This window comes from Enoplosus armatus, chromosome 8 (assembly GCF_043641665.1).
Source record: "Enoplosus armatus isolate fEnoArm2 chromosome 8, fEnoArm2.hap1, whole genome shotgun sequence".
Lineage (NCBI taxonomy): Eukaryota > Metazoa > Chordata > Actinopteri > Centrarchiformes > Enoplosidae > Enoplosus > Enoplosus armatus.
In genome coordinates, this window is record NC_092187.1 from 25,073,482 (window position 1) to 25,091,009 (window position 17,528).

General features: G+C 42.2%; 1 protein-coding gene across 1 annotated transcript; it reads right to left on the minus strand.

Moving 5' to 3' along the window:
* Positions 1 to 552: 552 nt before the first annotated feature.
* Positions 553 to 14,486, minus strand: LOC139289360 (protein NDRG3-like). Its single transcript, XM_070910946.1, has 16 exons — positions 14,373 to 14,486; positions 11,639 to 11,722; positions 11,290 to 11,322; positions 7,993 to 8,098; positions 7,727 to 7,847; positions 7,077 to 7,139; positions 6,902 to 6,962; positions 6,594 to 6,680; positions 6,124 to 6,180; positions 5,917 to 6,020; positions 5,553 to 5,618; positions 5,412 to 5,463; positions 5,274 to 5,321; positions 4,456 to 4,491; positions 4,028 to 4,079; positions 553 to 1,314 (listed from the first exon to the last, which is right to left on the minus strand). Exons 2-16 carry the CDS (start codon positions 11,696 to 11,698, stop codon positions 1,145 to 1,147), a joined length of 1,116 nt encoding a protein of 371 aa, XP_070767047.1. The 5' UTR covers positions 11,699 to 11,722; positions 14,373 to 14,486; the 3' UTR covers positions 553 to 1,144.
* Positions 14,487 to 17,528: the final 3,042 nt, after the last annotated feature.

Below are 17,528 nucleotides of genomic sequence, written 5' to 3' on the forward strand. Positions count from 1 at the left end.
CTGCTGCACGAGTTACGTCTGAACTTCATATCTCGGCAGCCGGAAATGACAAGTGAAAATATAAAGAGCTACACTCATATATACACTTAAAATATTAGAAAGTAACTTCAATATTGACAATACAACAAATCAAACTTTCAAATGCTGGTCCATGTCAGACAAAGTGACGGGGACCCGTCACATGTTACTGAGCAGCGGACGAGATTCTACCTTCATCCAAGTCTTTGAGGAGTCTGGATGTATGAAGATAACATGCTTAGCTCTGAGACTTGTAATGTTGATACACTACGGGGGCACAAAGCGGGTTAATAACTTCTGCTACATGACTTCTGAAGGACGTTTATCTGGAGAAGAAGTTAAAAAGTCCACGTGAAGCTGTCTGTCAGATTGTTCTGTTGTGTAGTTTGATATTTGAGTTGTTGTTTTGCTTTTGTTTAGGTCTTCCATCAAATTCCTCTGCTTACTCATAAACAACAGACCCTGTTAGATCAGAACAGATCAGGCTTTCCAGCGTAGGAGGGGCATGATTGATTTGACATTTTTTTGGTGAAATATTCCCTTTAAGTTTCTGGCATTTTATGGGAAGGAAAAGAGTTCATCATTTCAGAAACGAGCTTCATAGTAACCAACACCACCATAATCAATAACAGCCATAACAATAAAATAATAATGATTATAATAAGAGTAATAATAAAAAGAAGGGATCAGGACCAAACTAAAGGAAGAGAAATGATCTGGTCTGACCTGAACAGAAGAACAGTCTACTGTACAAATACAACACAACTGTATATAAATATGAACCAGCTGAACTCCCTGTACAGTTACATCTACAGCGTCACCACGGCAACCGCATGGCTCCAGGGAGACGGGAGTGAAAGTACGAACCGACATCAGCATCCTAAAGAGCACAGGATAGTAGAGCCAACATGGCTGCCGCTGACAGCGATCAAATCTAAAGATATTTAAGGGAGTTCATCTCTACTTCACATGATGGGACCTCTTTCAGTTCTTTGGGAAGAACGTTTACAACTACAACGTCAAACTGTTTTGCTGCATCAGGAAAGTTCCACAGTGCACACAGCGTCTGAGGAGGAGAGGAGCAGAAGAAGAAGAGCAAAGAGAGAGAAAACAGAGCAGAACAGTCCTACGCAGTCATTTCGATGGTTTGTGCCGCTGTGTGTTCGGGGCTGGTGGAGTTGGCGCCCTCTGGCAGTGTGTTGGTGGCACTGCGGCTCCGGACTCCGTCTGTGGAGCCGACGCTGGAGGCAGAGTGAGTCCTGGAGCGAACCAGCCGGGTCATACCAGCTGTGGGCACTGGGGGGTGGGGGGGGTGGGCAGAGACATGAATGGGTTGTCAGTAACAGAATCATTGTGAAGCTGGTTCATGCGTGTGTGTGGGGAACCTGGTTGTTCACAGATCTCACTGTCCAACCAGCTTGAGCTGATTTGAATCGTCCACACTGTGACTGAGCAGCTGGATTCAAATCTGATAGCGGTGAGTCTGAGGCTCCGTTCACACTGAAGCTCCACATATTTCAGATTTTCTGTGTGTGCACTGAGTCAGATCCAAAAGAACACAACGCTGCAAAATGTGAATCTGAGGCATCAAATCTGAATAAATCAGCGTTTCCATCCCAGGAAATCCATCTTACATCACTGACCTGAGCCAGCTGTCATCACGTTGTCAGGCTGCGAGCAGCGTTAGCGTCACAACATAAGGTATGTAACGCACAATGATGACATGATGAGAACCGCCGTGTCAGGCTGCTCAGTTCTCACACTTCAGGCCTTTTCACTGTTTTGGGTTCTGCTTTTGTTTCCACTGTTCTCCCTCCACTTTGGGGATATGTTCCTGCAACTACATCACAGGAAGTAATAATGAGCTCTGGTACTTTCAGGGGAGAAACAGGAAACACAGTATTAATTAATGACCACAAGTGTTCAGTGTCACCTATTTAGAGCTGTAACAATTATATTTTACTGAGAATCAATTCATTTTTCAATTATTTTTCTCTGGTTTCAGGTTTGCTGCTGTCCTTTTGATCCTCTTTGGACTGTTGGTCGGACCAAACAAGTAAATTCAAGCGGTCAGCGGGGGCTCTGATGGTGGGCTCTGATGGTGGGCTCTGATCATGGGCGTGTCTGTGGGATGTTTTTGTCCACATCTCAAATGTTGTGGTTTGTAAAACAGTGGAAAGAACAAAGAAGCTAGAACCAAAACCTCATAGGTTCTATCTCAGGTTAGAGGGAACTGTTTGAACAGAACCAGACATGATTACTTCTCTAAGCTGTCACTTCCTGTTATTGACTACAGATACGAGCAGCTGTGTGAACGGAGCTGAAGTGTGTTGGCATGCAGCACAGCCTGCTAGTCACTCTCACTGCAGAGGGAAAAAATAATCAGTGTGATCAGCTGATCAACAGCATGCAGGCAGACAGACACACACACACACACACAGACAGTCTGTCTGCAGACAGGCAGACAGACAGACAGACAGACAGGGGAAGGAGTAACAAGAGAAACAACAGCCAACAAACAAAGATGGAAATGGAGAGAGGCGAGGAGGTTGGGGGGGTTTAAGATTCTGGTTGAAATCCTGATACCTGATTGGCTGCTCAGATGGTTTAATACAACATGAGGGACTGGAGGAAACGAAGACAAAGAGAGAGAGAGAGAACAAGAGCAGGGAGGAAGGAGGACAGGTTGAGAAATAATTGTAGTTGTAATAAGAGGCAGCCTGTGCAACACACACACACACGCACACACACACACACACACACACAAAGCATGTATTTGTGTGTGTTGGGGAAATCCAACTGCTTCATACACTGCAGTGTAGTGTTCAACACTGAAAACGGCTACTTACAGTTAGTGAGGCAGGCTGTAGACACACACACACACACACACACACCTTCTGACTGAGCAGCTGCAGTTGTTTTAGGAGAATTATTAAAGGTGACTACAAGCAGCTGCATGTTGTTTCTACAGTGATTCTTTTTTCTTTGTAAAAAAAGAAGAAACACTTCCTACAGTTCAGTTTAGGTTAAGTTAAGACTGTTGTTAGCTTGATGAGGAACATTAACATGATAATCCATCAAACACTCATTCCTGAATACAGTAACTAGTTTGTTTGGCCACTTGGAGGCAGCAGGAACCAGTTGGAAACACTTCTGTTTTTATGTTGAACATGTTAGCAAACATCCAGCAGCTACAGAGCAACATGGTCCTTCATGTTTGTGTCACCTGATGAATGAAGTCCAGTATTCTCTCTCTGTTAGCTCTGTTTTTGATCTCTACCAACTCCTGAGGGAAACATCTCTCTCTTTAGCTGCTAAATTTCACCAGCTCGCCTCTTAACTGTCTGTCTGCTGTACAGTCAGTTTCTAGAGCTTTCTCTCTGAAAATGAGAGCGCTGAGAGTGACCCAAACAGGGAGCTGAAACTCAGCACAAAGCTCCGTAAAGCCGAGGGGAGCTGCAGATTCAGATTCAGCTGATAATCTCTGAATGTTAATCACTACCAGAGACACCTTTCATATCGTCACATTGTCTTCACATTTTCTTTTAACATATTGTTATTATAAAAAATATTGGTTATAGCCGCTTTAAGTCCAGAAAATGTTAATCAATAAAACTCAACAGCCTTTAGTTTAGTTTTCGACTAACACTAAACTAAAAGTAACAATACTCTGATGACTGAAATGTGGCTATTACTAAAACTACTATTACCGAAAAGATAAATAAATCACAGTCAGGCTGAATACAGAGTGGTTAGGACATTTAACACAATCACGTTAACGTCGGGGCAGAAACATGGGAGAGACAAAGACCAGGAAGTTACAAACACGTTACACTCACAGAAGTCAAACTCAGTCTGGGCCAAGTGTTAGTTAAAGTTTGTTTTCTTGTTGATAAAAAGGAATTACAAGAAAGTCTAGTATCTCTTCTCCTAGATTTACATGAGTACGCCTCAAAGCTACAGATCTGCAGTTCCCATTACATGTAGAGAAACATTAGAAGATACTCACTGTAGCCCATCCCCTGGACAAAATACTTGAAGGCCTCTGCTAGTTTTCCAGGCTGAGGAAAGAAAAACACACAGCAGTTAGACTGACTGACAATGTGTAAAACTGATCATTCCTCATTTTTAAAAAGCAATGTGACAAACACGAAGTCTGACAGACCAAAGTAGATTGTTTGAAGCATACTGAGACCTTAAAGGATAGGTTCACCATGTGTATATAAAAGTGCTACATCTCTATGTGGAACTTGCATTGTGCTAATTTATATTCTCTCAGAGTGAGGACTTTTCTCAGCCAGAATGGGCAGGAGGAACAATTACAGCAGACAGTTGACTCTACAAGTACACATGGGCATGTCAATATTGTTTTAAGACTTGACGTGTAAACGAATCCTTTAAGTCCACAGTATGAGGCAGTCAGTGGCTCAGACTCACCTGCACCACCTGAGGAAGTCCTCCACAGTCCGCCATCTAGCGGAGACACAAAGAATAACAACATCTAGTGAGAACACAAGGCCCTCTACAAGGGACAGTTACAACAAACGTGTTTTCAGTTTAAGGTTGACCCACTACCAAAACTCAAAACACACATAGTACACATGCTAAACACAACATCACTGTCCATACAAGGACTATAATCCAAGTGGGGGAGAGGGAGGAGATGGGATGCCATTTTTAAATCCGTATTCTTTGAGCACCACTGATTTCCTTCTGTTTTTTTGCCTCCATCTTCAACTTGTGTGTAATACTGCTGAAATTGGTCAGACTGTCCAGACTTTAGCACAAGGAAGGACTGTACTATTTTGGGAGGGGTCGCTCAGTTACTCCCCCACTGTGGCAGTTAACTCAGTGCATGTGTGTGTTTGTATGAGAAGACAGAAACTGGGAGAGCTTCATCAGCGCAGTCCACAAATAAGTCAACCCACAGTAATTGGCCCAGAACAGTACAGGCCCACTGGGAATTCACTAAACCTCCAGATTACCACCACCACCCCCCACCACCCCCACTGACTCCAGTGAAAACACCAAAAATAGTAAATGACAACATTTCATCACTAAAGAACTGCTGAACATCAAAAAACATGTCACCTGACAGTGGACTTAAGAGACAGATGTTCAGGTAAGAGACAAACAAGTGAGGAGGAAAGACATGGTAAGGACACAAGGAGACAGACAAGGAGAGAGACAGACAGACAAGGAGAGAGACAGACAGACAGAAAGACAAGGGGGCAGACAGACAGACAGACAGGTACCTTGAGCAGGGTGGTCTTGGTGGGGTTCAGTCTGGAGTTACACTCCACCTGTAGGACAGAGCAGGACACACACACATTATGTATTTAAAACAATGTGACGTCACATACTGGTTGTTGTCATGGAAACAGGACACTCACCACGACATCAACAGCAGGCGACGTGTCTCCAACCACCAGCAGAGCTGGACACCTGAGACACACACACACACAGTCAGAGTCAGACGAGAGGTAACAGGATGTGTCATCGTTAAATAAACAAACAGAAAGAACGGATGATACCTGAGTGTGGTGACTGTGTTTTCACTCAGACCAGGGACCGGCCGCTCCATCTGCAACTCAGTACGACTGACACACACACACACACACACACACTCTTAAATACATATCATATCATAGTGAACTTGAACAACACACTGAAGAATGAAGACGATAACAAACCTTATTTTGGCTTTTCATTGAGGGCCGAAGTTCTGCTTAAGCTGTATTATTTTGTTTCCCGTCTCTGCATTAACGAATCCTAACTGATTGCTAATATAGCTAACATGGTTCCCTAACAGCTACCATATATGAGTGCTGGGGAACAGCCCCATGAACCCAGAGAAGACATCTAATCCTCACACAGACACAGTCTGTAGTTTCCTACCTGTCGTAGCTGTTGTAGAACATGGCCAAGTTATCCTGCGGTATATCCTGAGAGACGTGGAGTCTGTACGTCTGGGTGATCTCCTGATTATCTGTTAACTCGTCCTGAACACACACACACACACACACACAGTCAACAGTTCAGTGGAGATTCACAATATGTTCTTACAGAGCTGTGGTTCTTGTAAAACTGTCTTGTTGTCCTCACTGAGCTGAAGTGGTGTCCCATGATGTTGTCGACCAGGCTGCTCGTCCAGCCGCTCAGCTGCAGGACACAAAAACATCACATCTTAAATTTTAAATATATATATTTGAGTATGAGCTCAGACTTCAGCTGACAGTTCAACTGCTGTGTCTACTTACATACTGACTGGCACATCAAGTGTTTACAGTGCAAACACTTTCAAACTTCCAACTTTCACTTCTAACTCTTCAACTGCTTTCATCTATTACACTAAACTGAAGATTAAACTGCTTTTAGTTCTTACAAGTCAACTGACATTTCAGTGACAACTCAACCAACTCTATGACATCTGTGCAAACTCTGAAACTGTGAATGTAGTTGATGTTTCCATTATGTTAAGCTATGCAGTACAGCTGTGTGTGTGTGTGTGTGTGTGTGTGTGTGTGTGTGTGTGTGTGTGTGTGTGTGTGTGTGTGTGTGTAAGAGAGAGACACCTTAGAGGCAGCCCAGTCCATCCAGCCCTTGGCACAGGGGTCAATGTTGATCAGAACTAAACCCTCCACCAGACTGGGCTCATTCAGCTGAAACACAACAAAAAGCAGCATCATCATTACCGTCATCATCATCACCATCATCATCACGCCAGCATGATGTGGCAGAAAGGAGGAAGTTGGGGTTAAGTTCTCTTTCTGAAGTGGACTTCAGAGTGAGCCGTTGAGTGACGGGGTGGCGTTTCCTCTGACTGAGCTTCTCTACACTTTAACTCATTAGTCTGTTGGATCAGTTCAGTGGAGAAACTCACAGCCAGTTTGGTGAGGATGTAGGCTCCAGCTCCAACACCGATACCAATCACACTCTTCACCCTGATGGCAAAACACACACACACACACTCATTTCAGGGTGAATTAACCAACAGTCATTCTGGAAGTTCCTAATAAAATACCCATCATGCATTGCAAAGAAGACAGCAGACTTACTGGAGCTGTGTCAGGACAGACGGCAGCATCTCAGCCAGCTCATCCATGGTGGGGTACTGGTACCTGCACACACACACACACACACACAGTAAGTTCCACTGTAAGCCTCTAAAAAGTACAACACTGCCACCAATTTCACCATTATTATTGTCTCAAGACACTCGTAGAACGTTCTGGGTAGTTTTTACAGCACTTCACTTCAGGAGGATGTAAACATGCTGGTTTGAATATTTTACAAGAGAGGAGAGAATGAAAACAGTCCAGCATTATATCTTGACCTGGATTCTAATCCATCTAAACTTAATATCTCATTTTGTAAATATTTTGTGAACAAACACCAAACCAACATCAAGTGGCTGTAGAGAATCTGCTCCACATCTGTTCTTTAGCAGATGTGGCATTTTCAGATATTCAGTTTAGAGTCAATATCAAAAGTTTTTATTTTCCATCCTCTGATCAAGTCATTGTCAGCAGGGACTTTGAAGGATTTTATTTTATACGTTAGAACCTGGGGAAAACAGTGTGTGTGTGTGTGTGTGTGTGTGTTACTGAGTGGAAAATGGTAGAGGACTTGTGTACATGTATTTATAGCCAACAGAGGATGGGGAGGGTGTGTGTTGCTTTATTCAGTGTGTGTGTTTGTTTGTTACCCGGTGGGGAATACAGGAGCGTTCTCCTGCTGTCCAGGAGCATCAACATGCAGAACTGAGAAGTGCTGTGTCACTTCCTGCATGTCCTCGTAGTTAAACAGGCTGTTAAAACAAGACTTATCTACACACACACACACACACACACACACACACACACACACACACACACAGTAATAACGAATGTGTTACGTCCTTGTTTCTGATATGTTTTTGGTCTTGTACATGTAGTGTATGATGACCGTGAATGTGTGTGCATATTTACTGACGGTTGAGTCCGATGTCATGGTAGGTGAGGATCGTGGGTCGGTTGCCCTTAGCAACTCCCCTCATGGTAACGTGCAGCACACCGTGGGCCGTCTCGACATCATGCTCCTGAACAACACAACAAACACCAAATACCATAACATAACAACAGGAGACACTTATGTCATTCTGTAAATCAAATAAAACTCTGTGACGGTACACAGGGAACATGTACCAGTGGGGTTTCTCCAATCCCAACTACCATTATAAACTAAGTAAAGAACACAGTAAAACATCATCCTGATATCACAAAGAGAGTCGGCAACTCATGATTTACTTTCTCTTTAAGTGCTGCAAGGGAGGACTCACACCGAGAACAAAAAGGAATTCAGACCAGACTATGTGGGCAGAAAAATAAACCCTTTCCCTGACTATCGCACCAGAGAAGAAGACAAACAAAGGACAGTTTTTTAAGGCGCAGCTCAACCCTTGCATACTTAGTTTCTCTTTGAAACACCTGCCCAGGTTGAAGCTGCTCACTGAAAAACTGATGAATCACATTTATTTGGTCTGAAATCATCAGCGAAGTGGAAAGCAGATCCTTCATGTACAAGAAGAACAGTGCGCATGAATGCACCACATGATGGTTTTGGGACTTGGTTCAGCTGGAATGATGTGATTTCATGTAAAACAGCAGTGTGGTCACCTTCAGAAGCTGTGTAGTAAAACACAGATATGTAGTTTGTTACAGATAGAAACAGGGACAGACAGATGAATGGCTTCAAATGGGCTGAGGTGTCATCTGGTAATCTCCTTAATGAACTGACCATGAAACACCTGACACACTCTATTAATGGATCTTAAGCCTCCTCACATGCATGCACGCAGTTTGTCACTGCACTGCATACCCATGAATGTTTGTATTGATTTTTAATTCATTGTATGCGTTTTGCAGAATGTAAGATCCATTAGGGAATGATGTGCTAACTATTCCCAAAACCAGGACTTCATATTCTGTTGAGGTTCCTCACTGAAGGAGCCCCCCCAGGCCAGCTATATCTCTAAAATGTTACTGGTCATCTGCAAAAAGGCAAAAACTAAAAAGTGGAACCTGACAGACTTAAAGGCTGGATGGAGGACATTTAGACATTAGAGTAAGAAATGTGTATCCTACTTTGTTCTTGTGCTGTTGATATTTTTCCTTCTCTTTTGTAAAATATCTTTAAATTGGTACAAAATAGTAAAAAAAAAAAAAAAAACTAAAACATTTCATACAGACTTTTAATCAAATGTATTTATATGTATTTTGCTTTTTCTGTTTTCAAGTTGTGATGCTGATTTTCTCATTCTGACCTTTCTGTTTCTCTGGAAAATGAAGTACTTTAATGGAAATATATAAAACAATATCTGACTGGTTGTTGTCGTACCACTGAAACAGAAAACACACAGGTGAGCAAGTAAAACTGTCTGCCAGCTAACAGCCTGTATGCAGCTAAACACGATGATGAGGTTAACTAGCTGCTAGCCAGCTAAAAGGCTGGCTCCTGTAAGCTAGCAGCTGGCAAAGCATGACTCGGGAGAGCAGGCTAATGAACGACTAACTGGCTAACTCACCACTCCAACTCCTAAAGAACAGGAGATCTGGTGCAAATCCAGAGAGTCAGACATCCTGACAGAGGAGGAGGAGCACAAGGGAGAGTTTTAGAGAGGAAGAGAAAAGGCAGAAGGATTCATAAACAGAGAGGAGGGAAGAGAAAATACTGAAGAGAAGAAAGAGAGAGCGTTTCAGTGAAAGAGACAGAGGTCAACTGTGCTGTTGTCCCTTTAGCCTTCTGCCAAGTGAAGGAAGAAAGAGACAGTGGGGGCGATGTGATTACATGAAGAGGAATAATCTCTGTAGTCATTGGCTGAGAGCAGTAAGGTCTTAGGGTCTAAACAGCCAACCACTTGTTGCCCTTCTTCCATCCCTCACTGGTTTTATCATGCCTTCTCTCCACTCCTCCTCTCCTGTTCTTTATCTTCATCTCCTCTGCTCCTTCCATCTCACAGGGAAATCAAATCTCACCAATTACAAAAAGTCAAAACACGAATAGCAAATTACAGCTGAGTCACTTGAGACTTGCCTGCTGCTTTTTAATTAAACATTGTTCTCCCTCACTGTTCAGACTGCTTGAAATATTACAACAACAGTGTGGTGATTATTTACAGCACTGAAATTATTCTCTGTGCATGATTCTGTGCATTTTTGTGAACATTTAAAAGGCTAAATTTAGTAAAATATAAAGCTGAATCTTTGCTATTGAAAAGGCAACTCTTATAGAGACACTATACAAAGGATTTTTAGGGGGCAGCCTTCTGAGAAAAACCAAACCAAAACAGGCTGCGGGGACATGAAGTGAGCATTGAGACTTCCCTGACCTGGACTCAGCAGCTCCTGAATGAACTGCTGTCAGATAGAGATAGGTGGTGTGGCTTTAAGGAGCAGACAGAGAGGCAGAGCTGTGACTGTGCTCAAATTTTAAATAACTCTCTGATCAGAGGCATTGATGCAAACTGACCTGCTGTACTGACATCAGTCCGATGAGTCCTGCTGATCAATAACTGTGTGTGGAGCCTGATGTTTGACAGCTTGCGCACTGACTTTTCCTCACACATCTCCTTCTAAACATGACTGTTTGAGCCATTGGTCTCTACTTTTTCTAACGTGTTAAAAACAGCTTTTGCAACTTGCTGCACTGATTATTTACCAAGAAGCAAACTTGCAACGTGACGATGAGTCAATCACTATTACATGAATCAGACAGATTCTGACGCCTCTCGTCTCGTGGTCAGTTTAACTAGTCGATGACGGTGAACGGGGCTTTTCTTCTCTGAAGGTTGATGTTATCAGAACTCTTCCACGCTGCTGAAGTCACTCCTTTTTGTGGACCAACTCCTCCACAGTGGAACCAGCAGCAACGTTATTCTAGCTTTCAGCCTTGTGTTGTACGTAGCTATGAATAAATAGCTCAATACGTCACTACGACCTTATTGTTAATATCTTGATATGACTAATATTGTATCATATTTATATCAATATGACATGACACTCCTCTACTCCTCCGGTTAATAAATTCTCAGCCTCTCAGAAACAATTATCTAAATCAATCATTAAATAAAATCAATCAAATCAAACAAATCACAACATATGTTTCATATTATATATTATATAATGATTATTATATTCATTTTGAGTTCAGATTACAGCACTACATGATGTCAAAGGGGAGGAAAAGGTTTGTTGACTGTGTGAAGGTCTGACGTGTTGGAGCTGAACTCACCTGACAGTCAAAGTCCTGGAGATTTCTCCCATTCTGAAGACACAGACAGAAATGATTTCATCATTATCTGTTAGTTCAGTTAGTTAGTTTAGTTTATTCAGAAATGTAAGTATCCAGAATTTGAATGTGTTTTTTTGTTCATTTTTTATTGAATATTCCTCTATTCATGTGTTATCATATACATTCATGGAAATGTAACCATATCTGTCAAAATAAAGTTTGTTCAATCAGCTCTTTAGGCAGCCACATCTAGTTAGTCATGTGTCTTTCAGACTGCACACACGTTGTTTTAAGTCCCAGACATCCAACTTTCTGAGCATGTCACCTCAGCTAAGCCCCGCCCCCTCACCTGTCCTGTCAGGAGTGGTTTGATCTCAGTCAGCTGGACGTCGTGAAGTTCCTCCATCATAGGACCGCTTTACTGCCAATCAACCTGATAAGACACACCCAGACAGAAACAGGGAGACAGACAGATACAGGGTCAGTCAGGTGTCTGTCTACCTGTCGGGGTCACATGTTTTCTGTTCCTGGTCTTAAAGGCTCTATTACAGTTAATGACACAATTATGTCAATTTATGTGACTGTTGGAGATGTAGATCAGAAATGATTGGTCGATCAATCAATTAAATATTGTGTGGAGGGTTTTTCTAGAAGAGACCTTCTCTCGAAACCTAAGAGCACTATGAAAGGCAGCAGGCAGTGAAAGCAGCATGTCAGTTGCACAGCAGCAACAGCTTCAGTCCAGAGTTAGTGTCACACAGGATGCGTTCAGGGACAGTACTGCGTGAACATCACCTGCATTTTGGCAGTACTTAAGAGTAAACAGTCACTGTAGTTAAGCAGTGTAGGTGAGCTTTAGCTTGGTTTTATAGGTAATCAAAACGATCAAGACTTCCAGAAATCAGAAAAACAAATAAAATGTAAATTAAGACCTCATAAATTCAACTGCACAGATGAATTTTAAGGTCATTTGTTTTTTTCATTTCAGACATTTAAAGCCTGCGTGGTTCAATACATTCTTTGAGTCAGAAATATGATATATATTTGATATTTATATATCAACATGATATTTGCTTCCATCACCCAGCTCTGCCACCTGTCTGCCTGCCTGTCTATCTGTCTCTCTCTCTCTGGGTGTCTACCTGTGTGGTCTGTCAAACTGTGTTATCCAACTGCGTGAATCTAATGGAAACAGCCAGTGATCTCTCATTGGCAGTAGGCCATCCAGTTATGCGTGTATGTGTGTGTGTGTGTGCGTGTGTGTGTGCGTGCGTGTGCGTGTGTGCATGTGTGTGTGTGTGTGTGGGCAGACAGGTTGGGTAACAGTGTTTCAGCAGAGTGGTTTGGATGGATGTTGAGCTTCCTGTGGGCTATCTGGCTCTGACCCAAACAGATAACTAACTGACTGACTGTGAAGCTACAGCAGCCAATCAGATCAGAGCACACACTGCACAGACCACGAGATGTGCTGCTGGAATAGTCCAAATCCAACACTAAAATTGTATTTCATCATTTATAAATTCTATTTTTGCTGTTGTCATCCATTTCTGAAGAAGCGACATCGAGTGTTAAATGCAGTGAGTCCGGACAGCCACAGACGATCAGAAACCTGGGTACTGTTATAATCATGAATACAGTGAGCTGAATAACCAGGCTTCTCTATGTACCATGTAAACACCACATCCAAAATATATTCAAAATTATGATAGGACTGAACATCAGGATACTAATGTTTGTACAAATTTTAGCATATTCGGAGATAAACGTTAACATGGAACACAGAAAAACCAGGTTATTCACATCTTCTAGTATTATCCAGGGTTCTGGTTGTCTGCGTTGGTGCAGATGTGTCTTTGACGCCCCCACATCCATAAAATCTGCCCCCTGAAACCAAATAAACTGACTGAACAGTTGAAGATGAACTGATTTCTAGCTGCCTTTATGACCCTGCTGGATTTAGCTTGTCCTTCTAACAGGAAGACGAAGAAATTGCTCTGCATTACCAACGGGAGACTTTTATTTCAGCAGCCATCACTCATCATCATTTAGTTTTTTGTTTTGTATGTTAACTCGAGTTGAGTTATGATCAGAGAATGATCAGAAACCCGGATCAGGTGTTTACAGGCCAAAGCACCCTAGTTACTGAGTACTCCAGCTAGCATCTCGAGGTTTCTCTAAACCGAGATAAGGGCTCATCCAGGTTTCTAAAACAAGGATATGATGTCAGATGTGTAACACAAGGATACTCCTAAAACCTGATCATGACCTTGATAAAGTTGTGATCATGTATAAAGAGATCTATATCTATCGAATCCAGGATACTAACGTGCATGTCAACGTGCTCATTGTAAAATGAATATTAACATTTGAATGGAGATAATTGGTCAACAGGCCTTCTGAAGACGTCACTTTGTTCTCGGGTAACTTGTTACTGCATCAGACGTTCTTGAGATTCAATCGATTAAACTGAAAATGATGAACTGACAAACATATCGACAGTAACAACAAGCTCTGCTCACATCTGAGGTTGGGTTTCCAGGCTGAACTGAGTGTAACGTTACCGATGCTCCTGGCTCTGCTGTCCGTCCGCCCACACACACACACACACACACACACACACACACACACACACACACACACACACACACACACAGGGAGGCGAGCACGCGCACACACACACACACACACACACACACACACACACACACAGGACCCAGGAATCTCTGCAGATGAGCTAACGTTAAACGCTGCTTAATTATTGAGCCTGTATGCTAATGTTAGCTCCAGACAGCTTAGGCTTAGCAACCGTTACTACGGAAGACGTCGCCGTTAGAAACACACACGCGCGCGCTCGCACTAACACACACACACACCTGTAACCAGATACACCGTCGCCATGGAGGGCAGCCTCACAAGGAGGCGACAAGAAGACGGTTTTCTGAGCTAACTTGGTTCACTTGCTAGTTACCGTTAACGTGACAATTAGCCTAATAGCACACTTGGTCGTTAGCTGGCTAATTGGCTAACTAGCCGTGACTAGGTTAGTAGCCGTTACAGCAGCTACTGAGCTGTTAGCTACTCACCGTCAGCCGTTAGCTTCAGAAGCTACTTAAGTTACCGGTTCAATCCAACTAGTTAGCAGGTTAGCGCGTTAACGCTGACTGGCGACCGTTGGAGCGGAGTTGAGCTGGTCGCGAGGCTCCTCTCCGACTGGACTCACTGTCAGCGGCACGCGGACGGTCAGGGGCGGAGCTACGTCAACGTAAACAACAGGTGGTTCATTCAGGGGGGGGCGGTCACGAGGGCAGCCACCAACATGACAACAGGTGTCACATGAATGTAGACCGTCTGCTGACATCCGTCAGTCTGTGCACTGGCTGTCTGTAACCTTAGACAGGTAACATTAACTACTGTACACCTGCCTACCACAGCATTGTTTTATTTTATTGTATTATATTTTATTATATATATTCCTATATTTTAACTTCCACACTACTAGTCTTTTATTTATATATTTTATATTTTATATTCGACTATATTAGTGTGAAAATCTGTGTGCACAGGTTTGATAAGGTTTTGTGTATTTTACTGTTTTAGGACCACCTTGTCCACATAGACCAACTGGTTTTAAGGAAGTGTCTCCACAGACCTCATCTCAGACTTTTTGGCCCTGTTCACAAACATGACCAACATTCTTTTGAAAGGTTTCTTACATGTTGTTGCTTTAATGCTGTTCAGTTCATTAAAGCAAAGTATGCTTATCTGGTTTGTTTGGTTTATTATATTGTTGATGCATTCATGTGTCCATCGCTTTAATGTTGCAGTTGGTAAAGATGGAGCTCATTGTTTACTTTATATACTGCTGGGTAGCTTGTGAATATACCGATAAAGTCTTATGTTAACTTGTAATAATACATCGTCATTCATTTGTTGATTATCATAGTTGTAATAATAATAATTGTAATCTTCTGTTCCTTTTTGTTTCATTTTCTGAGCTCGTCCCATCTGCCTCCTCTCTGTAAAGCAATGTAAGTCCAGTTTGGGTTTGTAGTTTCCACATTAATGTAGGAGTGGTGGAGAGTTAACTCGTGATGGAGCCAGATGGGATTTTTTGGATTCTAGTTTTCTTGCAGGAAGAGAAGAGAAACAGGCAACAATCCTTGCAGCGTTTCGAGTTAAAAACAAATCAGTGGCATCTTCTGGATTACATGACATGATTCAGAAATAGATACAAACTGTAATTTCCAAATACATCAAATATAAATCAAACTTTTCCTCCATCACCATCATGCTAAACTAAGATGGTGACCGTGACAAACATAAACTGCTTGTTAGCATTCAGCTAAAAGCATTGCTGTGCCTCTATGAAGCGTTTGGCAAGTAAATATTTTCGTCTGTTGGTGGCACTAGATGAAGAGTAAAGGGGGCCACTAGCTGTTAGGGTTCACCCTCTGGAGGTTAAGAATGTCTGTATCAAAGTTCATGTTAATCCATCTCATGTTTGTTGAGATATTTCACACACTGACCAACACCTCCACCCCAGTCAGTGGTTACATAAAAGAACTGGAAAATCCATATTTAAGCTTTTGTTCAATGGACAGTATTGCAGGGGGATGGGTTACTGTAACACACACACACTGTGGCATAAGGGAGTGTCCTGGTGGCCTGTGAACAAACAGCGAGACCATCTGGCAGCCTGGACCTGCTGTGTTTACCACAACAACACAAATACTGTATAGAAACATACAACTGCAGAACAGTCCTGTGTTTGGCTGGACAGTGAGAGAGGTTCTGAAAGGGATTCATCAGCCAACACAGTGAAGCGAAAAGTGTCACCATACATCAGAAAGGTTTTTAGTTTTACAGAGGAGGAAATGAAAAGCCAGAGAATTCAAGAGTTTAAAAGAAATGTTTATGAATCAGTGATGTTGTGTGTTTTGTCCTGTCTTGAAGGCTGGTGTCATTCTATATTTGTCTTATTGCCAATAAACAACATAAAAACACCAACAATGTGTTAGTCCATGTGAATAATTTCTGAGTTTCAGCCCATTGGTTCCTACGGAACACGTACATCTTCACCTCACAAATATAGCTTTATTTATAAAACGGTCATTTCCTCAAACTGCTGCTCGCTGTAGTTTTTATCAGGAGGAAATAGTGCATGTGTTGGGGACAGAGCTATCCTTTAAATACTTGACTAGAAGTCAGTCATGTTGCACTTGACAGGAAAGTAAGAGCAAACTGCTTTAGTTTAAATATTTCCATAATCACTTATGTATATTCATGATCATCTGTGAACACGTGCAGGGCTGCGCCGCCCGCTGTCATACCAGCACCAATCTGTTTTATGGAGTCATTCATTTTCTAAATGTATAATGAAACAAGATGCATGAAGCTTGAGTCTAACTCATCATTGTTTAACAAACAAGAAGTTAGTATTTCTGGAAGTTTTGGGGTTTATTATCATGAGTTTACATTCAATAATAACACATATTGCGTGTTTTAAGACTAATTCTTATATTTCGTAGACTGGATTTGGTTGCATTTAGGGAAAAAACAAATACACTTAATAAAATGAAGGAAATGTAGTCCTCTCTAGAATCACATATCCGGCACCAGAACATAATGTAAATAAAATGTGAAATTGTTTGAATGTGTTTTTGCCCTTATTGGATAGTGACAGCTGCAGAGACACAGTAGACGCAGGATGACATGCAGCACAGAGCCCGGGCTGGAATCGAACCCGAGCCACTGTGGTGAGGACTCCGGGCACCCTTCCATTTCTTAACATTCAGGTTGGTAACTAGTCAAAATGTTAAGGTGGGTGGGGTTCTGCTGGGGGAGTGTGGACTCATGACCTCAGTATTTCTAAAATGGTTTATGTTGCTGGAAATGTTTTACACAAAAATGAATGTGACTCGCCCACACCGACTGGAACTTGAACATTTTAATCAAAGTTAGAATTCCTCAGAAAACTTTGTGCTTTACACAAAGTACGAATGTAAAAAAGAAAACTCGTGTGTGAACTTGTGTTGCCTTCAGGCTCGTCCTCGTCAACTCAAAATGATCACTTCGTGTGTTTATATTCTGGTGGATATGTTAGATGAATTAGACGCCACTGTAGGTTGCAAATAATGTGAGACAGTCTGGGGGTGAACTCAGACTTGACTTGTTCGAGTTGTCGAGGACCGCCTGAACGCACCATCTGGAGCTGAACTGAAAATAAAACAGCATCAAAA

What these genes read in the sequence shown, in the direction of transcription:
- LOC139289360 (XM_070910946.1), bottom strand. Translation starts at nt 11,698, where the DNA reads ATGATGGAGGAACTTCACGACGTCCAGCTGACTGAGATCAAACCACTC. An exon ending in ACATCCTCACCAAACTGGCT is followed by an intron (nt 6,681 to 6,901) that starts GTGAGTTTCTCC and finishes GTTGTGTTTCAG; the next exon opens with CTGAATGAGCCCAGTCTGGT. An exon ending in CCAAGACCACCCTGCTCAAG is followed by an intron (nt 4,492 to 5,273) that starts GTACCTGTCTGT and finishes TGTCTCCGCTAG; the next exon opens with ATGGCGGACTGTGGAGGACT.